General features: G+C 34.6%; 2 protein-coding genes across 2 annotated transcripts; both read left to right on the forward strand.

Annotated features, from left to right (window-relative positions):
- Positions 1–1,705: 1,705 nt before the first annotated feature.
- On the forward strand, positions 1,706–2,704 carry LOC142162146 (uncharacterized). Its single transcript, XM_075218462.1, has one exon. The coding sequence runs from the start codon at positions 1,706–1,708 to the stop codon at positions 2,702–2,704; it is 999 nt and encodes a 332-aa protein (XP_075074563.1).
- Positions 2,705–16,581: 13,877 nt separating this feature from the next.
- Positions 16,582–21,443, forward strand: LOC107828443 (acireductone dioxygenase 2). The gene is made up of 7 exons (XM_016655746.2): positions 16,582–16,732; positions 19,360–19,471; positions 20,295–20,389; positions 20,506–20,620; positions 20,705–20,829; positions 21,018–21,088; positions 21,185–21,443. The coding sequence occupies exons 1-7, from the start codon at positions 16,715–16,717 to the stop codon at positions 21,249–21,251; spliced, it is 603 nt and encodes a 200-aa protein (XP_016511232.1). The 5' UTR covers positions 16,582–16,714; the 3' UTR covers positions 21,252–21,443.
- Positions 21,444–26,197: the final 4,754 nt, after the last annotated feature.

Genomic DNA, 26,197 nt, shown 5'->3' on the forward strand with positions numbered 1-26,197 from the left:
GAAACGATTTATGTTTAACAGAATCGATCGATTTTGTATTGAGGTCTCAATTTTATGGACTTGAAGTTGTAGTTTAACAGCATCGAGTGAACACCTTCTATGTTTGTTTAACAACGTTCTGGCCTACTTCATCGATTAGGCATATACTGGAAGCTTTAGTTCTGATGAAACCTACATCTTCTGCTTGCTTATGTAAGATATAAGTAGTTTTGTACTAGCTAGAAAGAGCTTCATCTAGTAATAGAGAGCAAGTGGCTAAGCAGTTTAAATGCATCTAGTACAAATGATTTCATTCGCTATTGCTTGTAAAAAAGCAATATTTCCGTTGGAATTCATGTCAATTCTTCAAGTTTATTTGAACTTTCTTGTTGAATTATCCAACAAAATGACAGAATAGGGATTGTTTTCCTCCTTGGTCTTTCATGAACTTTCTGATAAATGTTTATAAAGAATAAGTTTCACTTAAAATTGAAAAACCTTGTTAGTTTGAATGTCTAACTGCACTTGCAAACTTATAACTAGATGTGGTTATGACCAAAAAAATAATAATAACTAAATGTGGAAATATTGAAATAAAAAATTATGCAGTAGTAGGTAATCGATTAACTTGTAAGAAATGCTATCTATTGATATACAAATATAACTAGTAAATGATTTCTGACATTATGGAAAGAATGGAGCATTTCCAATACTTACTCATGCACGGATTAGTATATGCACAATTGGAATAACACAGTTCAAAAACAGAATGAACCAAAAAAAAGTAAAACTATAATGATGGACAATGTCCAGAACCATAAAGATTTATATAAGATATATTTACATTTGGGTATTTTTGTATATTGATTCTGTAAGACAAAAGTTTCAACATGCAGTTAGAGATAATTATTTTTTCAACAATTTCACTTTTCTATTCTCAGATTTTATCTCAAATTTCTCTGAGCCATTTGATAATCTACAGAAATACCAAAAAGATCACACAGAAAGAATCATTTGAAGTGTATTTGGTGTTGTTATTGTCGATTCTCGGTCTTGATTGAATCTCAGCTATCTCTTTTCCTGGGTAAGTTAAAATCTTCTTCTTGAGAGACGTTTTACATGTCGACATTCAATTCAGTTTGAATTATTATATGAGTTTTGTAGGTTCTTTCAGTTATGTCCCCTTACCAGTTAGATCTCGACTTTGATATCGCAATAATGTGATTTTCTCTTCCTAGTATTTGAAAGGGAGTTGTTTTAAGTCCTTGCCATATTTCTTTTGTTATTGCATTTGATATGAAGTTTAAAAACAATTGCAAAGGAGCAGTTTATTAAATGTCTTTCTTGAATACTTAAAGCTTCTTATTTCGTAGTGTCTGTTATATTTCATAGTATCTGTTATATATATATTCTCATTTTCATCAACAATATGTAGTCTCATGCTCACAAAAGGTATAGTCTCATGCTCATAGAAACACTACAGGTTAAAACGATTGAATTGAACTAAAAGTAAGATTCATGACACTTTGAGTCTAGTTGGGTAAGATATGTTACATCTGTTTATCAAAAAGGTGTTTATATTATGTGGTAGTGTATAAATTCTTTTTATGAAACTATTTGTTTTCCTTGTTAATCAAAAGGTGTGTGAGAAGAAAAAATTGCTACAATAATTCTATTTTATTTCTAAGTGATTTGATTTGTTCATCTTTCTTTGAAAATAGATATGATGGATAAAAGTTGGTTGAATATAAGGAATAGAGTCGACCAAAGGTATAGAGATGGAGTAGACAACTTTCTTAATTGGGCATTCAGTCAACCAACTGTGAACACTATGATTCGGTGTCCTTGTAAAGGATGTATGAATACCGCGTTCAAGCTAAGGGTTGGTGTAAGAGGGGATTTATTGAGGAAGGGTTTCTGGGATTCTTATAAAGTGTGGGACATGCATGGAGAAGTGTTAGTTAGAGTTGAAACTTCTAATACTGCAGTTAGTGATGAAGCGGAAGATGATAGCATTGAAGAGGATAATATTATTGAAATGATTCACGATGCTTGTGGATATACGAATGTGGAGGATAATAATAATAATTCAGAGGACAATGAAGAGCCAAATGTACATGCAATAAAGTTCTACAAATTGTTAGAAGATGCTGAGACAGAACTTTATCCTGGTTGTAAAAAAGCCTCGAAGTTGTCTTTTGTTGTTAAACTACTTCACTTGAAGTGTCTTAACCATTGGAGCAACAAATCGATGGATGCATTATTTAGCTTCTTTAAAGAAGTTCTTCCCGAGGGGTCACTTGTGCCTAATTCTTTCTATGAAGCACAGAAAGTTCTTTGTGACCTCGGCTTGGGGTACACCAAAATAGATGCATGTCGGAATGATTGTATTTTATATTGGCGTGCTTATGCCGATGTCCAAGCATGTCCTAAGTGTGGTACGTCTAGATGGAAGTCCGAAGAACACGGAGGCAAGAAAGTAGCTCATAAAATCTTGCGGCATTTTCCAATCAAACCAAGGCTTCAAAGATTGTACATGACAAGAGAAACAACTAAAAAGATGAGGTGGCACAAGGAGGGAAATGTTGATGATGGTGTCTTGCGACATCCATCTGACTCAATAACATGGAAATCCTTTGATGCACGACATCCCACCTTTTCAGCTGAGTTAAGAAATGTTCGATTAGGTTTGGCGAGTGACGGGTTCCAACCTTATGGAACATGAGTTCTAATCATAGCATTTGGCCAGTCGTACTAGCTACGTATAACTTGCCACCATGGGATTGCATGAAAAATCCATATTTCATGATGACGCTTCTTATTCCAGGCCCCAAGTGTTCAGGCAATGATATCGATGTGTATTTATCATGACGCTTCTTATTTCATGATATCTATTATCTTTCCCCTCCAAACTCTTGTTTTACTGTTTCATTGATGTAAACTCTTCAATTTTGACTGTTGGTGAATCTATACTTTTTGTTGTTGGTATCTTTTCATTCTTATTTTTACTGCTGGTAAAAGGTTGCTGCTTGACCATGGTTTACTACTGACTGTTGGTGAATCCATACTTGTAACTATCGGTAGAATAATCCCGTTTCTATTTGTAGGTTGTTTTCTGTTTTGAATTTACAGAGAATATTAATGAGAATTGAATGGCATTTTATTCACTGAAAAAGCCTAAGCATTACATCTCCCATGCTGAAAATTCGTATGAGAATTAGAGTCACATATTATACTATTACGAATATATACATCAGCTCCTTTCTCTAAAAGTCTTAGATTACTCAACAACTCCATGCAGTTAATAAGCCACAATCTATATACATGATGATAGCTGAAAGTGATTCTTTGGAGGACTGTTGTCAATTTGTTATCATAATATTTTGAGAGAATATGAGCTCTTGGACTGTTATGGTTTTAAGATTTTACTTTTGGTTGCAAATTAATACTACCTCTTATTTATTGCTTTTATAACTTGGCTATAACAAATAAGTAGCATCTTTAGATAATTTACTGTATATATTATGGTTATATGAGAGTTATATTTCAGCTCTTCACATGTCCTGTATGAATTTTTCACGGCATTTAGCTTTTTTCTGGCTTGAATGTAGCGATATTGTAGCAATATGGGTGTTTCAACTAGGTTAACTATTGAAAATTTTCCAACATTGATCATCTAAGATTTAGCTAGACTTGGTACGATATGTTTTGATTCTAATGCTTGATTTTTTTTTCATTCAGTGGATACTAAGATGAAAGCATGTGCTGTCAACTTATCATATTAAAATTTAATCAATTGGAGTACTGTGTGTTGTAATGTGTACAATTAATATCGAGCAAACAGTTGAAAGTAGCCTTAGAATTTTGTATGCTATAGAAAATTCTGTTAAGTATTTGCAAAAATGCCCTTCTTAGAGATGATTATGGTTCATCCAGGTGGGTTAATAGATTACTTAGTGGTTGTTTTTAAGTTTTAAGTACTTGACTACTTGTGTTGTTATTTACTTCTTTGAGGACTAGGCTATACTTTTTGGATTTTCCATTGGAGACTGATAGTTGTCTTGGCTTTGAAATTATGTTGTTTGGACTGTAGATGAAGATTTAGGCTTCAATATATGTTGAATTGTGTTGTGTAGATGAGTTGAGTATTTTCTACTTGTAAGCTCATATATTAGTTGGTGTAAATTGGTATAGAAGAGTTTCTTTTTTATTTTTCAACAAGTTTGTATAGAAAAGTTGAGTGCTTGCAATGCGTAGCTGAGTTGGCTAGCATTGTATAATGTTAGGTAAGATACTTATTCTGCCAAGAAATATTGACCTTTAAACCATCTGGTGGCAGTGTTGAGTCATTTTTGGAATAAAGAGATATGAGATAACATTTCCAAAAATATGCTTTTTGCAGCATACATTTTAGAGCAGGAAAAATTGGTCTTGGTTTTGGACGTGTATCTAATTCCTTTTGCACTTTTCCTCATGTTCAGAATGTGCAGGGCTCTGATGCCCGGAGATGAAGAAAGCATGAGTGATGAGGCTATATGGGAGACCCTTCCCGTAAGTATAGAGCTCCTATTCTTTTTTATTGAATAAACAACCGACAGTTAGCAGTCATGTCGTTTCTTGTAGCTTATCTACTTGGAGGAATCTGATGTTAATAGCCACTGATACCTTTTAGATTGACTAGCTGAATTTGGAGGAATTTGATGTTAATAGCCACCGATACATGTTTACAGCCTTTTGCACATTGAGTATCTCGTGGGAGTTCTTGGCCATAAATTTGTCCGTTTATGTCCGTAGCTATCTTTGTTATGTCCGTTGTTTCCAATTATAGACATTTTTCCAGTAGCTATCTTTGTTATGTCCGTTGTAGCTTCTGCAACACTGTTCTTGCGGTATTTATTTCTCTATTTCATGCAATGCCCATTTAACTGTCTCTATCAATCTTATATGTTTCTAGTTATCTGTAAATTGAAGAAGTTTCAATATGTTTCTTGTTATATGTAAATTGAACAAGTTTCAATAGGGCAAAGAATAGAAAGACTAGGAAAGTTCAAAAGAAAGCTACTGTGATTGTTTCCTTCTTATATGACCTTTATATATAGCAAGAAGAGAGCAAATCTACTTTGTCAAATCATATCTGCTACAATATATATATTACTGTTATAACTATCATTTCTCTGATTTTCACTTTCAATATTCTGTTTTCATCTATCATTTCTCTGATTCTTCACTTTCAACATTCTGTTTGTCTAGCAGGGACAAAGCACTTAAACAGTGGTATCGTTCAAGGATGGTGTCGGGCAAGAAGCAGTTACAAGGCACTTAATATTTTGTCATTTTTGGGATATGTATATGCGTACAATTACAATGCACAATGAAGTGTCGGGTAGTATATATGTAATTGACTTTTTAGTAATGATTATATTTATAATATTCGGCTTGAGAAATTCTTTTGGTGTTTGTCAAGCATTATTGGTTGCTTTAATATTGATAGTTAATTGATATGAATATCTCTATATGAAATTTTAGAGAATTAGGTTCCTATTGGCATGGAAATGTATATAATTTTGGTCGTTATAATTGCTGAGAAAATAACTTTTAGTGGTGACATAGTTTTGTCAAAAAATTAGTAGCTGTTGCGATATATAAGTTGCCACAGAATGTCAATTTCTTTTGCAGCGACTTTAGTCACTACAAAAAATATTGTGTCTTTCATGGTTAAAACTTTTGTGGCCACTTTAGTCTCTACTAAATGACATTTATAGTGGCAACATAATCTTGCCACTGAACATAAATATTTTTTGTGGCAAGTTTAGTCGCTACTAAAGGACATTTATAGTGGCGACATAATCTTGCCACTGAACATAAATATTTTTTGTGGCAAGTTTAGTCGCTACTAAAGGACATTTATAGTGGCGACCCATCTAATATTTGTTCTTATGGAACAATTTTTTGAAGCGTTTTTTCCAACCTTTTGTGGCAACTTGGTCACCACAAAATATGTTCTTTTAGTGGCGACTATGAAATGTCACCACAAATAACCTTCAGTTACGGTTTTTCTTGTGGCAATACAAAAGTCGCCGCTAATACCTTTTAGCAGCAACTCTTATAGGTTAAAGTCGGCACAATAAGGGTGATTTCTTGTAGTGTAAGTGGGTTTATGGGTACAAGGATTGATTATCTTGCATGCGTGTATGATAAAAGGGTATGGGGAGATTGTGAGCTAAAAATATAATAAATGGGGTGTAGGATGATAGAATCTCTCACAAAAAGGTCTTAAAATCAAAATGCACACTTAGTGCTTGATAATGTGCTCAAATGAGCTAGAATCTTGACCATCTCTCTAATTTTTGGTTCAACATGTAATGTTCGTGAAATAGATCGAAGTTGCTAAGGATTCTGAAACTATTGTAAGAATTTAAGGAAAGCTCTATTGAGGTATGTATGGCTAAAACCCCCTCTTCTTAGAAATTGAACGTTATTGGTGTCTATGCAAATGTTGTAAGTTCCGAAAATTGATTGATGTAATGGTTGCTATTTCAAATGAATTTGTATTGCAAGAATATATGTGGAAGGTGTGTCTCAATGCTTTCAATATGTTATTTTGTCAATTAAGAATGTGTGAAGAATGTTAAACATGTTCTAAAATTCCTAGACTTCAAGTCGAGTTTAAATTGAGATTGTTATGCCGAAATGTGTGAGATCCTCTTTCTGCTTACGACTTATAATTGCTCATATATGTGCCTATTATCTTGAATCGAAAGATTTAATGTTGAAAGTGGAAATGATGTGAAATGTGGGGGGAAAAGAGCTTGGGTTATGAAATGTGGCGTAGTGCCAAGCATGATATAAAAATTGTGGCCCCAAGTGCAAATGAATTGATAAATGTGAAATAAATTTGAAATGAGATGATTGATGAAATATGAAAATGTCTTGGTGAGATGGCCTAGCCGATCAGGCCGTGATCGGACGTTATGCCGCACACATGGTGGTACTGTGCTGATATTGAAATCGGAAAGTGAGAATGAAATTGTGATTGAGATACATATCTCTGATACGCTCAAACAAGGGAGACCGGGCAACTGTGCAAGCAAAAACACGACTAGGCTTAGAAACATCCAACCTCACGAACTAATTGGCCAAAGCTTGAACATCCAAAGCAAGTGGCCTCTCACTGATTGGAATATATGCAAGGCTGCCCAGATTGGATGACGTCCTACTCAAAGCATCGGCCACCACATTGGCCTTCTCGGGATGGTACAAGATGTTGATATCATAGTCTTTTAATAGCTCAAACCACCTTCTCTGCCTCAAATTTAGCTCCTTCTGCTTGAACAAGTACTGCAAACTCTTATGATCTGTGAACACCTCACACGATACGCCATATAGATAGTGCCTCCAAATATTCAGCGTGTGAACAATGGCTGCTAGTTCCAAATCATAACTGCATAATTCTCCTCGTGAATCTTCAACTGTCGCGAAACATATGCAATAACCTTGCTATTTTGCATCAACACCACACCGAGTCCAATACGAGATGCATCACAATAAACTGTATGTGGCCCTGAACCTGTGTGCAACACCAACACCGGCGCCGTAGTCAAAGCTGTCTTGAGCTTCTGAAAGCTCGCCTCACACTTGTCCGACCACCTGAACTGGGCACCCTTTTGGATCAACCTGGTCATCGAGGCTGCTATAGATGAAAACCCCTCTACAAACCAACGGTAATAATCCGCCAAACCTAGGAAACTCCGGATCTCTGTAGCTGATGTGGGCTTAGGTCAGTCCTTGACTGCCTCAATCTTCTTAGGATCCACCTGAATACCCTCTGCTGATACAACGTGACCCAAGAATGCAACTGAACTCAACCAAAACTCACATTTTGAAAATTTAGCATACAACTGGTTGTCCCTCAGAGTCTGGAGAATGAATCGGAGATGCTGATCATGCTCCTGTCGGTTGCGGGAGTAGATCAAGATATCGTCAATGAAGATAATCACAAAGGAATCCAGTAGAGCTTGAACACCCGGTTCATCGAATCTATAAATGCTGCTGGGAATTTGTCAACCCAAATGACATCACTAGAAACTCATAATGCCCATATCGGGTCTGAAAAGCTGTCTTAGGGACATCGGATGCCCTAATCCTCAACTGATGGTAGCCAGATCTCAAATCAATCTTCGAAAACACTTTGGCACCCTGAAGCTGATCAAATAAATCATCAATCCTCAACAATGGATACTTGTTCTTGATAGCGACTTTGTTCAATTGCTGGTAATCTATGCACATCATCATCGATCCATTCTTCTTTTTAACAAACAACACCGACGCACCACAAGGTGACACATTAGGCCTAATAAAGCCCTTATCAAGCAAGTCTTGCAACTGCTCCTTCAATTCCTTCAACTCTGGCGGGCATACAGTATGGTAGGATAGAAATTGGCTGAGTTCCCAGAGCCAAATCAATGCAAAAATTGATATCCCTATCGGGTGGCATCCCCGGCAGGTCTGCAGGAAATACCTCGAGAAACTCCTGAACAACTGACACAGAATCCATAGAAGGAACCTCAGCACTTGAATCACGAACATAAGCCAAATAAGCCAAACACCCCTTCTCAACCATACGCGGAACCTTCATATAAGAAATAACCTTGCTGGTAGAATGACCAGGAGTCCTCTCCACTCTAATCGAGGTAACCCTAACAATGCTAAGGTCATGGTCTTAGCGTGACAATCCAATATGGCATGATAATGTGAAAGCCAATCCATCCCCAAAATGACATCGAAATCCACCATTTTGAGAAGTAGGAGATCTACATTGTCTCAAGACCCCCAATAACAACCACACATAAACGATAGACACGATCTACAATAATGGAATCACCCACCGGCGTGGACACATATATGGGAGCACTCAAAGAATCACGAGGTACAACCAAATATGAAGCAAAATAAGAAGACCCATAGGAATATGTAGACCCTGGATCAAACAGAACTGAAGCATCTCTACTACAAACCAGAACAGTACCTGTGGTAACTACATCGAAGGACTCAGCCTCAGGCCTGGTTGGTTACAATGTTTATTTTGCCAATAACTCTGCTATTATTAAGTTTAATAAAAGTTTTATCTATACTTCTACTAGAGTACATGACTTTTTTATTCTTGATATATCTCCTCATGTGCTACAACAACCAAAAGAATTAAATAACATTAATCTGCCACATAAAAGAATACGTATTTCTTAATTGAGTCAAACTTATTTGTGGCACTTACGTCTAGGTCATATAAATCTAAATAGGATTTCGAGATTGGTCTCTGATGGACCTTTGAGTTTATTGAAAGTGGAGTCACTGTCAACATGCGAATCTTATTTAGAAGGTAAAATGACCAAGAGACATTTTTCCTCAAAAGGAAATAGAGCCAGCGATAAGCTAGAATTAATTCACTCTGATTTGTATGGCCCTATGAATATACAAGCAAGAGGTGGTTTTGAGTACTTTGTGACTTTTACAGATGATTACTCAAAATATGGATACATTTATCTATTGCGATGTAAGTTTGAATGCTTTGAGAAAGTTAAAGAATTTAAGGCGGAAATGGAGAAACGACATGATAAATATATCAAAACATTGCGATCTGATCGTGATGGTGAATACTTTTTTGTGGAATTCATTAAATACTTATCAGACAGTGTAATTACATCTCAATTATCTACCCCAGGAACACGACAACAAAATGGTGTGGCAAAAAGAAGAAATATGACCTTTATGGAAATGGTTAGATCAATGTTAATTTATTCTGATTTGCCTTCTTCCTTTTGGGGATTGCTTTAGAAATAGCAAATTACATTCTAAATTTGGTTCCTTCAAAGTCAGTACCTTCAACTCCAGTCGAATTATGGATAGGTCACAAGCCAAGTTTATAGTACATTCGGGTTTGGGGTTGTCCAGCATATGTGCTGAAAGGGAAAGCGGATAAATAGGAATCAAGGACAGAAGTATGCATTTTTATTGGATATCCTAAAGGAACTAAAGGCGGTTTGTTTTATTGTCCCCAAAAAAAGAAGGTAATTGTTATGATAAATCCCAGATTTTTAGAAGAGGACTATTTAATGAACCATATTCCTAGAAGTAAACTAGTTTTACATGAATTAAGTAATGGAGTAACTAAAGATTCATCTCTGGAATGTATTTCGGAAGCCAGTATTGACATACCACTGCATTATTGTAGTGGGAGAAATGTCAATAGGCAGCAGAATGCACAAGAGCAATTGCCTGACATCTCACTACCCCAAATTAGTGGGAGTAGTATTGAGCAACATCAGATTGTTGAGCAACCTTAGATTGTTGAACAACCTGAAATTGTTCCACAGCCTGCACTGCAGGAAGAGGTTATTGATATCCCAGTAGCACAAGGTGTGGAGGATAACATTGAGGCTTCAGTTCCAAAAAATGATGTTGTGATTCAACAACAAAATCAGACTACACATGTAGTGACTAGTCGTAGTGAAAGAATTATTAGAAAACCTCTCCGGTTTGCACTCTTGGGAGAATCTTATGATAGAATCCCTGAAGAGCCTAATATAAAACCTATTAATTACAACGAAACACTACAGGATACAGATGCTGAAAAGTGGGTTGATGCTATGAAATCTGAAATGGAGTCCATGTACTCCAATCAAGTCTAGGATCTTGTAAAACAACCTACTGGAGTCAAACCCATTGGTTGTAGATGGATCCATAAGAAAAAGAGAGGGGTGGATGGAAGAGTGCAAACTTTTAAAGCTAGGCTTATTGCAAAAGGGTTTCCTCAAAAAGAAGGGATAGATTATAGCCATGCTTAAATCCATTAGGATTCTCTTATCCATTGTTGCTCATTATGATTGTGAGATTTGGCAAATGGATGTCAAAATGGCTTTTCTAAATGAAAGTATTGATGAGTGTATCTATATGGCTCCACCAATTGGTTTCATAAAAAGTGGTAATGAGCACATATTGTGTAAATTAAATAAATCCATTTATAGATTGAAACAAGCTTCTAGAGAATGGAACACTTGTTTTGACGCATCGATTAAAACCTTTGGTTTTGATCAATGTGAAAATGAGTCTTGTGTCTATAAGAAGTGGGATGGAGATAAAGTCACATTTTTTATTTTGTACGTAGATGATATTTTGCTCATAGAAAATAATATGAGCATATTGAATTAAGTAAAAGAATGGTTGTTCTCACGTTTCAATATGAAAGACCTGGGACAGGCAACACATATCCTTGGGATCAAGCTTATGCGAGATCGCAAGCGAAGGATATTAGGCTTATCCCAAGCACTTTATATTGATACTATTCTTACCAGGTTTAGCATGCAAGATTCTAAGAAAGACTTTCTCTCTTTTAGACATGAAATCTCTCTGTCAAAAGATCAGTCCCCAAAAATGACCGATGAGATAGAAAAGATGAAGGCGATCCCTTATGCTTCTACTGTAGGGAGTCTTATGTATGCTATGCTATGTACTAGACCGGATATCTGCTTTGCTATTGGCATGATTAGTAGATTTCAGTCTAACCCTAGACGAGAACACTGGACTGTCGTTAAGCATATAATCAAGTACTTGAAAAAGACTAGGGATTATATGTTGGTGTATCACTTAGGTGATCTTGCACCCATTAGCTATAGTGATTCAGATTTCCAGTCAGATAAAGATTCTAGAAAATCTACCTCAGGATATGTCTTTACCTTAGGAGGTGGAGCCATAAGTTGGAGGAGCAACAAGTAATCATGTGTTGCTGATTCCATCATGGAAACCGAATATGTAGCTGCATCTGAGGCAGATAAAGAGGTTGTTTGGCTCAGGAACTTTCTAAAAGAGCTTAATGTAGTTCCTTCGGTTCAAGCACCGATTGTACTTTATTGTGACAATAGTGGTGCAGTTGCAAACTCGAAGGAACCAAGAAGCCATAAAAAAGTAAGCATATTGTGCGTAAATATCACTTAATTGGGGACATAACTTAGAGAGGTGATGCAAGAGTGTTGAAGATTGCGTCAGAGGATAATTTGGGAGACCCGCTTACAAAGAGCTTGACACAGATGATTTTTGACAAGCATGTAGAAGGAATGGGTATTAGAGTAGTAGATGCATAGTTATGAGTCTAAGTGGGAGATTGTTGGAATATACTATTAACTATGCGGTTTAGACATATTATTTTATTTTATTCTTTATGGAACAATTATTTATTTAATTTATTCAATTCAATAAAGTACTATTTTAAATAGATCATTTGTTACATATATGTCCTTTTAGTTATGTAGTAGACAATTTAGTGCATGGAGTCTTAACTCATGCAAAGAAGATTAAATTGTCGGTTCTCATAATTAATAAACTATGTTAACAATCAAAGATATTATTGGACAAAATATCTTCATGATTGCAGCACAAGATTATAGTATAATTTGTCTTGATTATGGGAGTGTTTTTACTCCGACTTCTTGTGCTAGTATACTTAGTGTATATTGAACGGACCAAATAGAGAAAAGATGTTTTTGTACTTAATATATATAAAATATTTTCTCTAACTTATTAAATGAGCTTATCCTCCTAATCTTGATATAATTATTATGATCAATGTAATTTATTTATTATTTTGATTTATCAAAAGATACGACTCTATTCAGAGTTAGTGTATGCCTAATAGATTGGACAATAACGAATAACATTCGTGAAATAATAATTAGTTGATAGAATCTATGACTCAGTTTTGAGTTTGATGATACCCTTTTATGTAAGCTTATAAGTTTTCATGTGAAAACCCGGCCGATGGATTTTGTATCTGTCACATGAAATGGTTTAAGCGGAATTATTAAGGATTTAATTAGTTGATTAAATAAAATTTTCAGTGATTTAATTTAATTAACTGGTATTTGAGATCTTAATATGGGGAGTTAAAATAAGTGTTATTGAATTTTCGAAATTTATATTAAGGAGTTCAATTGCAGTTTTAATGGAATAAACTGCAATTAATTATAATAAATTAATTCATGCTAATTTCGAGTCAATGCTATAATTGGTAGTCTCTTATTATTTCTGTGGTCCCTGCTATATCTAGTAAAAACCTGAACTTGACTTGGGTAAAAAATGACTTGGGAGAAAAGTCATTTGGTAGAGCTAGAGTAGGATTTTACTTGTGAAAGCAAAATCCTACACGTTTTTTGGAGCGGATTTTCGGCCAAAAACTGGTCTACTTAAGGAAGATTAATTTCACCCAATAACTTACCTTTTAGAGTTGTATTGTTCTTGCCCACCCAAAAAAGCAAAAAATCGTCCAAAGTTTTACTAGGCATATAGCAGAAGACTGCAACCCTAGATTCTTGTTATGTGGAGGATTTGTGCAACGATTTCAAGAGGTTAGTGATTCTAATCTAGTAATTATAGCATTGTTTAGCTTTATGTATTTGATGCCTGATTTGTATGCTTGTTTCCGCTGCGCATGTTCCAACAATGTTGACTTAAAAGAGTAGTGTCATATTTAATTTGAAATATTTCTTACATATTCTTTTTGTCAAATATAATGTCAACAGCATCATGAAGGGACGGTGTATCAATTTTTTTTTTCTTATGCTTCTTTTGTGAAGAGAAAAAAAGCGTTAAATATGGAGAAACAAGTAAAAAGAAAATGATAAAAAAGAAATTAAGAAAAAAGAGATAATAAAATGACAAAAGAAGATAGACGTAGCTGATGATCATGTTAATTTCGATTGCCATATTACTTCTCCTTTATTTTTTTAAAGTGCCAAATTTGAAATGTTAACAAAACACTTATTTGGAACCGGCTGGAGTAACTTTTAAATTATGGAAGGAGGATCAAATACCTATGTGCATACAATTTTTACTTTAAAACCAAATCTCACATTTACAACACTATATACTTTTGTTCACTCTTCTTCATTGCTCTGTACATTCCAAAATGACTGTTGGGGTTCAGAGACAATAGTTTATACATTAAATTTTCATTTCAGAGTTGGTTTTTCTTTGTTGTGACATATGTTCATGTATTTAGGGATACATGAAAAGGCAAAAACGCTCCCGTTCTTAACAACTTAAAATATATAATTTAAAGACTGCTTCAAAAATACAGCTGTGAAAAAATAAATTTAACTTCTCAAATAGTAATGAATTGAAAAACTACTCACTTTTTAAATTTCCTAAAAAATTTAGTGACCGCGCAAAGCGCGGCTAATTATCACTAGTTAAAATAAAATTGTGGAGACCTCGGGTCCGTATTATTATTGCCACATTTTGTGTGAATTCATTTGTCTCAGTTTTGATAGTCAACTTTATGTGTTTTATTTAATAGATTGACCGATTAATTAGTCAACTGCACACAACGGACTTTAGTATCATTGTCATTAAAATAAAGAAGCATAGCAACTTCATTTCATGACGTAAAACCGCTTGTGTGCACGCTAATTAATCATACACGACGCAATTTTGATTCAAGGGGTGTGCTTGATAAACACTTATCCCATTGAGCGTTTATATTAATTTAACAAATATATAATATATATTTTTACAAATATAATTGTCACTAAATTATAGTTAACTAATTTTTATTTTTACTTTATTTTATTATTTAATTAATAATAAATTAATATAATTCGATGCACACTCATAAAATTAAGTTTTTATGTGTGCTAGGATAGATTACCAGATAAAAAAAAATATACTATTTGATATCTAACGTTTATGTGATGTTGTCAAGAATTAAAAAAAAAAAGAATAACATCATACTATATTATAAGTGTGATACAAACTACAAAGCAAGAAAAACGACAAATGAAAACAAACCATAAGTGAGGCGTTATGTAAGTGAGGGGTTCTAGCCTTTTCCATTTCTTGTTTGTAAAGTGACAACCAAACCAGAAGTTGTTTCCTGAAGAAAAAAAAATGTGTTCTACTTATTTATGTTGTCATCGCCATTTGTATTAGTTTTTTCCTAATATTTCCTTGTAATTTTAAAGTGTTCATAATTATGATCTTATTACTTTTTTATTTTCCATGCTTATATTAACTTTTTAAACTAACACTAAGTTGAAGCATACAAGTTTTGACTTTTGACATGCTTGATCTCAATCATTTGAAGCCGTTTCTCATCATTATTTATGAATTTTTTTAGGGATGTAATGCCTGATGATCTCAACTCCCAAGACAATGATCTATGAAAGACCTCTAGAATAGTGAAATCTATTGTAGGAATATAATTAAACATACAAATAAAATAAATTTTTTCGTGACTTTTGAATAATTGTTGGAAGGTAAAAGGAATAAGCTTCTAATTGACATTATAAATCTAAAGGTTGAGATAGTATTACTGTATACATTACAATAACGTACCCGTAGACAAAAGTAACGCAGAGGATTTCAATCAGTGTGTCCAAACAGTTACTGCATGCATATTCAAATAGCAATACAAGTACCGCGTTTGAGTTATTTCCATTTACAGAGCACTGAACTCTTATCCTAGCTCGTGCATGGTCTTTAAAGTTTCTTTTGCTTCTTGCTTCTTACTTATTGTGTAATTAGTTTTAATATTGTTTTCTTCCTCTAAAATAGCTGCCCAACCATCAGGGGTGATCCAGTATAGTGTTACCCATAACTTTACGTGTAAAATTCTACTAAATTTATAAAAATAGTAGATGTAAACCCATAACTTTAAATATATAATAAATTTTATGTCAAGAACCTTAAAGATTGAACCCATAGAATTTAAATTTTGAATCTGCCTCTGCCGATCACATAGATCATAATTAATGAAAACTTTTCAATGAAATTCCAATAAATTGAAGTAGATATTAAGGACCCGTTTGGCCATAGATCTTGTCAAAATAAATTTGGGTTTTATTTGGCAAACACATGATTGGCCACAGATTTGGTCTTCATTTTGGCAAAATTCCGAATCCCAAATCCCAAATTCCAAAAGTAGCTCAATACCTGGTTTTCGGCCAAAATATCGCTATTATATTTTTTAAAAATCGCCCCAAACTTTTGTATTTTATAAAAGGGCCACCATATATTATTTTGTAACAATGTTGCTTCGTCTTCTCGATCATCCGATAGTGTATCAAGTAGTTCATTATAAAAATGATAATTTTGTACCAAATTTATTTATGTTCAGGACTATAGTTTGCGATAATATAATAAATGTTATTGATGAAGGTATTGTTGGGTATTTGTAATAGTTTTTAGAACTTGTGGGTATAAGTCATGTTTCATGTTTTTTCAAAATAAATTTGGAAAATATTTTTTGGAAAATGATGACCAAACACATTTTCATCTCCAAACTAAATTTTACTCAAATTAAATTTTTCAAAACAAATTTGAGAATCTATTGTCAAACTCTAGTAAAAAAAAATTGGCATGGCAGTTTCTGCATTTCAATCCAAATAATTCTCACACTCTTACATAAGATACACGTGTCCCACCTACCATTTCATCCCTAAATGACAGGAACACCCTCACTTCAACTAACCTCAAAGCAGTGAATTCGTCTAACCTGGACGGATCACAGATTTTCAGCGTGAAAACAGAAAGGTTAATTTAGTCTTTTAACAAATGAGTACGTGCCGGTATAAGATAGAACACTTGAGAAAAACGTGAGACTCAGATTTAAGGAGGGTTCTATAATTTTCCTCTGCAATTCTCACATTTGATTCCGTAACGCTCCGAAATTCAGAAGCAATAACAAAAAATGGGTTCCATCGCAAAGGTATGTAAATTATAATCTCTTCTTCTGAATTTTATTTTCTTAATTTCCGTTCTCTTTGTGCCCATTAATTTTGTTGAATTTTTTCTTTGTTTTCGTGTTTTAGATGCTATTTATGATGGTCTGGAAATTCCTTTTTTCTGGGAAATCTTTTGATCTGTTTCTGAATTAAATTCTCAGTGTTGTTTGGGTTCTTGTGATGCTATTTATATGATGTTTTATGAAAGTTCCAGTTCGTTTTTACTTGGGCAAATTTCTGTTCTTATAGAAATATGGTTGATAGCTTGTTTGATACGCATACATGTATTATTCGTCGTTGTTTGTGCATACACATAAAGATGGGGATTTTGCAACCGGGATTATCATTTGCTTTAACTTTTTTACTTGATCTTGATTTTGATTGCTGTAAAGGGTTTGATCAGTTTTATGTTTTGTTTGGATTTTCTAGGTTGTTTGATACACCCAACTTACACCATCCCCCCTCCCCCTCAAACAACCTTTTTGGGTGAGAAAACTGTCAAAGTGTTTTTGCATTTTATGAAGAGCCCGTTTGGACATAATTTTTTTTTTCTCCTTTTCACCAAGAAGTTTTCATTTTTTTTCGAAATCAGTGTTTGTTCATAAAATTTTCAATTTTCGCTTGAAGATGCATTTTGAAAATATTCGAAAATTTTAAAAACTCCAAAAAGCTTTTCAAAATTTTCACTCAAATCACTCACAAAATTTCAAAAACAACCCAAAATTATATTCATGTCCAAACACAACTCTAAATTTCAAATACCATTTTCATCATGTTTTGGAATTTTACAATTCTTATGTCCAAACGCCCACCAAATCTTTTATGACATTCAAGCTATCTGACTTGCTATTTCTTATTCTGCAAAAACTATTAGTTTGCTAGCATGCATAGAGCAGAGCTGATTAGTGAGTGCTGATTACCCCATCTCAAGTTGTTCGGTTCGATTGCTAAAAATAAATAATGTTGACTGTAGGATAGTTGATTACTGACCTATTGTCTATTTCATTGTATTAGATAGAAGTCATTATAGAATAAAAAAGGAGTTGTGGTGAATAGAAAAAGATGAACAAAGCAAAATTATATGACGTTCAAAAGAAAGTTGATCAATTTACGAACGAGCTAGATCTTTTAATAAGATGCGAGGAATAAGAAAATTAGTCTCAAATATGAGTTGTGTTTCAAAATTTAGGGGTTTATAGCAATATTTGTAATGTCCATGAAGGTACTTTTGTGTACCTTGCGCATAATACAACAGGACATATTTCTGGATGGCTTGAGTTAGTTGCAAACTGCTTTAAACAGTGTAGACAGCTTTTATGTTGGAGAGTGATTTGCTTAAAGGTGAACCATCCGAGTAAACCATGACAAGAGGTGCAAATAAAATGTTACATACTAGACAAAGAGAGTTTTGGATTTTATTGTTTGAAGAGGGATGACAGGCCAATATTGCCTCGTCATGGTCTTAATAATGCTTGCATTTTCCTACTAGTTGATGCATTTGGTCATTGCCTAGGGTGAAGTATGGTTTTCTAATATGGTGATTATCTTTTATTTGGCCATAATAGAGTGCAACTTGATTTTTCTTTTCCATATCAGGTAGAGTGCAATTTGACTTTATTAAACTCAAACATGGGTACAAAGTAAAAATGGCATAACACAATGGGGACAAAGTTTCAGTAGACAACAGAAGCTCCATATTAGCTGTTGAATAACATTTTTGTAATAACACCACACGACATGAATGTGAGGTCTCATACCAACTAGAGAATCATTGTACAATCAAAGGGCCTTGTAGGGTACAAGCCCTGGAAACATCATGATGATGATTAGTAACTTCTACTGAATTGCCTTATAGTAATCACTTTGTGTTTTATTTGATTTTTATGTGCTCCACTAAAAGTTTTGAATTTTTCGATTTTATTGCAAAAAGCATACGAGTCTTATAGTTTTGAGGCATCTTCCAAGGTGAGAAACATTGAAGAGCTGGAAAGCCTGTTTCATGTGAAATCTGAATGAGATCTTGAATAGGTAACAGTCTGGGAACAAACTGCAATTACTTTCCGGAGTAAAGGAAACAGGTTCTGGTTCTGAGTTTGTTATAATAAGTTAGCTCCTCTAGCCTGGATGAAAAACTTATAATACATTTTACGACAGACAGCAAATGAAAAAACAATATGAATCAGGCATACTTAGCTTATTTTTAAAAGGAGAATGAAGACGAGTTGAGATCTATGCTACACCGAATATTATTTTCTGTGCCTCCTTTTTTTGGTTTGGGTTTAAGGATCATGTTAAGCATAACTTGAGTACTCTATTTACTTTATATATATATATATATATATATATATATATATATTACTTTAACCATGTTGCTATCATTACACATGGTTATACCTTTAGGCCATTTAGTTTAACATGTTAACAGAATATTTGGGTACTTTAACGGAGTTCCTCGGCCCCCTAAATATGCAAAGGGGAGAATGCTCTTAGATCTGTTTTTGAATGACTTTTTACTGATCAAAACAAAGTATATTTTACCATAAAATTAGTGAGTTGGAGAATGAACTGGAGAATTATTTGCAACCTCTCTTATTTTTTTCAATTCGTGCAGGATCCACGAGAGGACGTTATTCAAGCATGGTACATGGATGACAGCGATGAGGACCAGAGGCTTCCTCATCACCGTGAGCCAAAGGAATTTGTGTCTCTTGACAAACTTGCTGGTAGGCAAAGTTTTATATCTATTTAATTTATCCGCGAGGAACAGAAAAACCCTCTTCACCCTGCCTCTCAAAAAGACATCGCGTGGGTTTTGGGGCCAGTTTATACCTTTTCTCCAATACCTTCAGATAAGTTTTTGGACTTCTTTGGATTAGGATCTCTACCTGGTAAATTATTGTTAAGTGGATAAGTTACTTTCCAGACTGCTAATCTAATTTTTATTAACTCTTGGTATTTTGGGCGTTAGAAATTGAATAGGTGAAAATCTTTTTTATGTTGTGATTGCCTGATTGGTGGGTGAGAATCCCACATGGATAGGAAGCTATGTTGCACGGACTCTCCAAAATGTAGCCGCACCCGTGTCAGATCCTTTAAAAATGCACTACTTTTGAAAGATCTGACACGTATCCAGCCACATTTTCGGAGAGTCCGAGCAACATAGATAGGAATTAGTATCTTTTCTCCAAATTCCAACCGGGTACTTCATCATATGATGAACAAGGAATAATAAAAGTGAACCAACCCTTAATGTAGGTAGTCCTTTTCTTTTTGATGTCCGAGAAATTTGTTTGGGGCCAATCCTTAGGACCAACCACAGCCTTTGTCACTCGGGCATAATGGCTCCTCCCCTCTAACCTTTCTCTACCTAAATATGGGGCTTACTTCGCATGCTGCGCGGCTCGAACCTGTGACCCGAGTAACAAGTCCCTTAACCTTTGCTACTCAAACTAGGCCGTCAGGGCAGAGTGTAGGTATTCCTTACAAGTTGATTGCTGGATTTGGCCTGCCTTCATACTCCCTCCATAATTACTGTGAATATTTCAGAGCTTGGAGTGCTCAGCTGGAGACTTGATGCTGACAATTATGAGACAGACGAGGAGTTGAAGAAAATTCGGGAGGCTCGCGGCTATTCTTACATGGTATGTTAAAAGCTACAAAACGGAGACCTTTCATCTGTTATATTGATATATCGTGGTCCTTATCTTGTAAAGTTTTGGGAAATGCCAAAGCATTAAGGGTTCACAATTTACTTCAGGATTTCTGTGAGGTTTGCCCTGAGAAACTACCGAATTACGAGGAGAAAATCAAGAACTTTTTTGAAGAACACCTGCACACCGACGAAGAGATCCGTTACTGTGTTGCAGGAAGTGGTATGGTTGCTGTAAATTGATTGGACTTTGCAAGTCCAGCTGCTCACTTTGCTGCTGTTTCTAAATATATACTTCCGGATGTAGGTTATTTTGATCTCCGGGATCGGAATGATGCCTGGATTCGTGTCTGGGTAAAGAAAGGTGGAATGATTGTTCTGCCTGCTGGAATTTATCACCGCTTCACACTTGATTCAGACAATTACATTAAGGTACTTCTTAAGAGCATGCATTTTAACATACATGGTTAATGATGAAAAGAGCACCACCATTTTCTTTTTATTGCTTCCCCTGTCAAGGCACATTTTTGGCACTTACTCTTGATTGCACTTCTTGCATGGTATATTTGATCAGAGGAACGGTTTTCAATTCTGTTGGTAATAATATTTGGTTTGTGTAGGCAATGCGACTCTTTGTTGGTGACCCAATTTGGACTCCATACAATCGCCCACATGACCATCTCCCTGCAAGGTCTGTTTCTAGGCGCTTGCTATACTCTAGTTTTACGTTGGATAATCAGAAACGGTCTTGGGCGTGGAAGCTAATGAATCTTTTTTGATAATGCAGGAAAGAATATATTGAATCGTTTGTCCATGCAGAAGGCGCTGGCTGTGCAGTTAATGCTGCTGCTTAAATTTACTAGAGGCGAAGAAGTTGAAATCCTTATAGGCTGTAATAAATGTTACCATATGGCGGTTGTGTGGTTCCTGAAGTGTGCGCTTCGCTCAGCTTGTTGAATGTTGCAATTCGAGCACTAAATAAATCTCCTATGGGGATATTGAACTTAATAGTTATATACAAGTGGAGTCTATGTTGTGAATTTAAACACTTGTGCTTGTTGAGTGGTCCAATATTTCCTGTGTCGGGGCGTAATTAGCTCTGCCATTTTTGTTGTTGGATGTCAATGACATGAACTCTTGAACTTGTTCTGTGTCCAACATAGTTCTCTTTCCTTTTGCAGAATCCTCCCTCTGTAGACTTGCAAGAAGATACAGGTACATGCTACTCATAATCCTATTTATGTATACAACCTTTACTAATTGACCTTGAGTATTATTTGGCAAATTCTTTATTATCTATAAATAATTTTTGGGGATATACTTATCCATTTAAACTAAGTATGTCGCTGGCTTGGTTTGGATTGAGAATTTTTTTCCTTCTAATTCAAAGGAACGGATGGAAAAATATTTCTGTCTATCTCTCACAGCAACAAAATTACCCATTTTGGTGACTTAAGAAAATTTTTATTTACCAACTGAGAATTATGTACAAGACCAGAGAAAAACTGAACTTGGACATAGTCCCAAATACCAGAACTCAACTGCCTATGCATTCCATCTGCTGTACCACATATATGCAAGGATAAAAATTTAGATCTTGGCTTCTAAGTTATTACTTCCTCTGCAGAGATAATATAGGATAAAACTTGTCTGAACATTTCATCTAGTGCATTCTTCCCACTTCCATTTGTCACTTCATTCCATTGCATGGCAGATCTTCATACTTACTGCCCAATTTACTAACTGCTAGTACTGCTACTCCCTACTTCTATTTAATTGATGAATATTAAACGTTTGATCATCATTTGTCTTGGTCTATACTCCAGCTTTTGTTCTCTTTGGATTATAATTAAACCTCTTTTATGTATTGTTCTTTTAAACCAAAAGTAGTGTTCATACGTAGATAGCTACAAATGTGGATAAGTTCATAATTATGTCGATTGACATTAGAATGTTTGTTGTTCCCAAACCCGCAAAGACTTGTAAAAAACCCTACTAATTCAACTAAAATCGTTATTTAACCAAGCATATCAAAGGTTGAGTTTTTTGTTGCTAAACTATGGATGTAAAAGTAAAACGAGAATTTAGGACATTAGATAATTATTATTTAGAGTTACTTCAGCAGAGATGAATATTCTGAGGTTGTAATAGATTCACCAATCCTATTGAGTCTTAGCTAATTCTCCTTCAAGTCGAATCACTTATGGTTGCTAATTGATCGAATTATATGTTCTCATAGTATTCTATCGTATTACTATGCGCCTGTCCAGGATAGTTTAGTGTCTATATTTCTGTGGAATTAATATATCAAAGATGCATTAAGATCACAATATTCAATTAAACATGGGGACTAGGTATAATTTTAAATTCATCCCCTAATTTTTGATAAGATCATGCTTTCTTTTAACTCTTCTCTAATCTAAAAATGACTTTTTCAAGCAAAATCTAGATAGTTGATAGAACATGACTGTTGGCCAAACAATCAAGCAATTAAGTACAAAATTTTGTATAATAGCAATTTGTATTAAAGGCAAAAGTAGTAATCAAACATCAATATTCATGGCTAAACAGAACTCCAAAATAAAAGGACTTAGCCATGCATAATCATCATATAAATTCATAAGTATTTGAATGATCAAAGTACTTAGAAAAATAAAGGGATAATATATAATTATCTCATTGAGGTTTAACCAATTTGCCATATGAACCGTTTATCTTTGCAGGGGTCCTATGGCCCTATATATGCTTGAAGTGAAACTATTACCCCTTTTTTTACGAGCACCAGTTTCACACAAATATGTGAAACACACGCACCAACCAGGTGATGCCACGTCAGTTTTAAGTACTACTTTTAATTGTTTTTCATTCACTATTTTTTCATTTTTGTTATAAATATATTATATTATGGATGTTCATTTAGTACTCCGTTGTAAATAAGCTTCCTGAAGAAGCTTATCCATATGGGACTCCACCGTAAATATGTTTATCTATTTAGTACTATATTGGAAATAAGCTTCCTGAAGAAGCTTATCACTTTGGTACCCGGTTATGGATAAACATTACCCCCAGTAGAAGTTTATCCATATCGGGTATAATAAGCTTATCTTTTCAGTACCCAGTTATGGATAAACATTACCCACGGTAGAAGATTATCCATACCGGGTATAATAAGCTTATCCATTCAGTACTCCGTTATGGATAAATATTGCTCTCAGTAGAAGATTATCCATATCTGGTCTTGTAGCAGCTTACACAACAGCTTGTAGTAGCAGCTTACACAACAGCTTGTAGTAGCAGCTTACACAACAGCTTATAGTAGCTTACACTGCAGCTTGTAGTAGCAGCTTACACAGCAGCTTGTAGTAGCAGCTTACAGAGCAGCTTCCTTTCTTCTATAAATAGAAGAGATTTCAGTTCATTATGTACATTAGTTTGAATTCGAATAATATATCAGTTTCTCTCTATACTTGTCTTTACTTTATAGTCTTTATTTCATAACACGTTATCAGCACGAAGCTCTACCATCTCGAGCAAATATTTTGAAAGTATCTGAGGTAAGAACTTTCTTTTCCTAAATAATGTCAAATCTTTCTAAACTTGAATTTGTAGCCCTGGATATATCGGGCAAAAGCTACATGTCTTTGGTGCTTGATGCTGAAATTCATCTTGATGCGATGGGTCTGGCAGACACCATCAAGGATAAAAATCAGGCATCAAACCAAGACCGTGCCAAAGCAATGATATTCCTACGCAATCACCTTGATGAGGGCCTGAAAATGGAATATCTCACTATTAAAGATCCAGTCATACTGTGGAATAATTTGAAAGATAGATATGACCACCTGAAGATGGTCGTTCTTCCACAGGCACGTTATGATTGGACTCATCTAAGGCTACAAGATTTTAAATCTATCAGTGAGTATAATTCTGCTATGTTCAGAATTATTTCCCAATTAAAATTATGTGGTGATAATATTACTGATCATGATATGTTGGAGAAAACTTTCACCACTTTTCATGCCTCGAATATGCTCCTGCAGCAGCAATATCGAGAGATGGAATTTAAAAAGTATTCTGAACTTATCTCACATCTTCTTATAGCAGAGCAACATAATGGGCTATTAATGAAAAATCATGAAAACCGACCTATTGGTTCTTGTCCATTCCCTGAAGTGAATGAGACGAACTTCCACCAAGCTAAACGTGGAAGAGGTCGTGGCCCCAGTCGTGGTCATGACCGTGGTCGGGGAAGAAACCCCAATCATGGTAATAATAATGCACCAAAGAAGCCTTCTCACCACCAGCAGTGGAAAAGGAAGGAACAAAAGCATGAAGCGGTGCAAGCGCCAAATGTAGAAAATGCATGCTATAGATGTGGAGGAAAAGGGCACTGGTCACGTACCTGTCGTACGCCAAAGCACCTGGTTGAGCTTTATTAAGCCTCCCTGAAGAAGACAGAGAAAAATGCTGAAGCAAATTTTATTTCTGAAGATAATTTAGACTTCATGCATTTGGATGTAGCTGATTACTTTGCACTCCCAGAAGGAGAAAAAAGTCATGTAATCGGTGGTGAATCTGTAGAAATGTAAATATTTTAATTTCTGTTATTTGTAATAGATAGTATGGTTATGTAATTGTTGTACATAAAGAAAAATTATGATTTGATAATGATGTTTACTATAATATATCTTATTTATGTCATTTTAAAGAATATGGTATTATTAGATCAACTTAAACTCTAGCAGAGTTTGCAAGAAATATACAACCACCAGAAGTAGTTATATTTCATACATCTTATTGTAATTATATTTTGTTAACTACCAGAAGTGGTATATGTCTATGATCACCAGAAGTGATAATTTAGGCTTTCTATAGTTACAATTGAAGATAAGCTACATAAATATTCTCTATATTAAATGCACGTCTCGATTTGCTCCTGAAGTAGTAAATATTTTAAAAGAGGTTGAGGCATCACAATTTTATGTGATTAATGCGCATTCAGATAATTATGTTCGATTTCCTGAAGGATGAGAACTTTTGATAATATTAATCCATTCCCTGATGTGAATGTGACAATACTAATAAGTCGGGTAAATATGAACGCGCTCTTGATGTGAATACATTACAATTCACCTCCAGAAGAGTTAATATAATTGAGAGAATATATACTCAATATTTCGTATTTTAAATTTGCTCCTGAAGAAGTAACACAGTTGAAATTGCCTCCTGAAGTGGAAAAATATTATGAAGAAGAGTTTTCGTGTGCTTAAACAATTGTTATACATTGTTTATTTGATTGTGATTTTCTCTCATGACACCAACAGTGTCTGAGCAATATTTGATAGTACAAAATGTATCAATAACTCCTGAAGAGCTAAATGTTTGCCTAAAGAATACATGACACCAGTAGTGCCAGATAAATATTAGATTGTGGATAATAAATTAAGGCTCTCGAAGAGCTTATATACAAATATGTCATTCATATTATATGATTATGGTCAAAACATATGTTGTAGTAAACCTGAAGTTTACTAATACAAATGGCTATCATATTGACACTACAAATGATTGGAAGATTGATAATCTTCATGTTTCCACAATCATAGGGGGTAAAATAATATGTATGTGAGAAGTTACCTGCCTTATTCTTTAATTTGTACTATATCATGTATCACAGTAAACCAGAAGTTTACTAAAGCAAAAGTTTATGCCATAGTAAACCAGAAGTTTACTAAGAGATAGTACATGACATGATAAACTTGAAGTTTTCATTTGCCATTTTTAAATGAGCTATTTGAGA

The sequence above is a fragment of the Nicotiana tabacum genome, chromosome 7 (assembly GCF_000715075.1).
Source record: "Nicotiana tabacum cultivar K326 chromosome 7, ASM71507v2, whole genome shotgun sequence".
NCBI lineage: Eukaryota > Viridiplantae > Streptophyta > Magnoliopsida > Solanales > Solanaceae > Nicotiana > Nicotiana tabacum.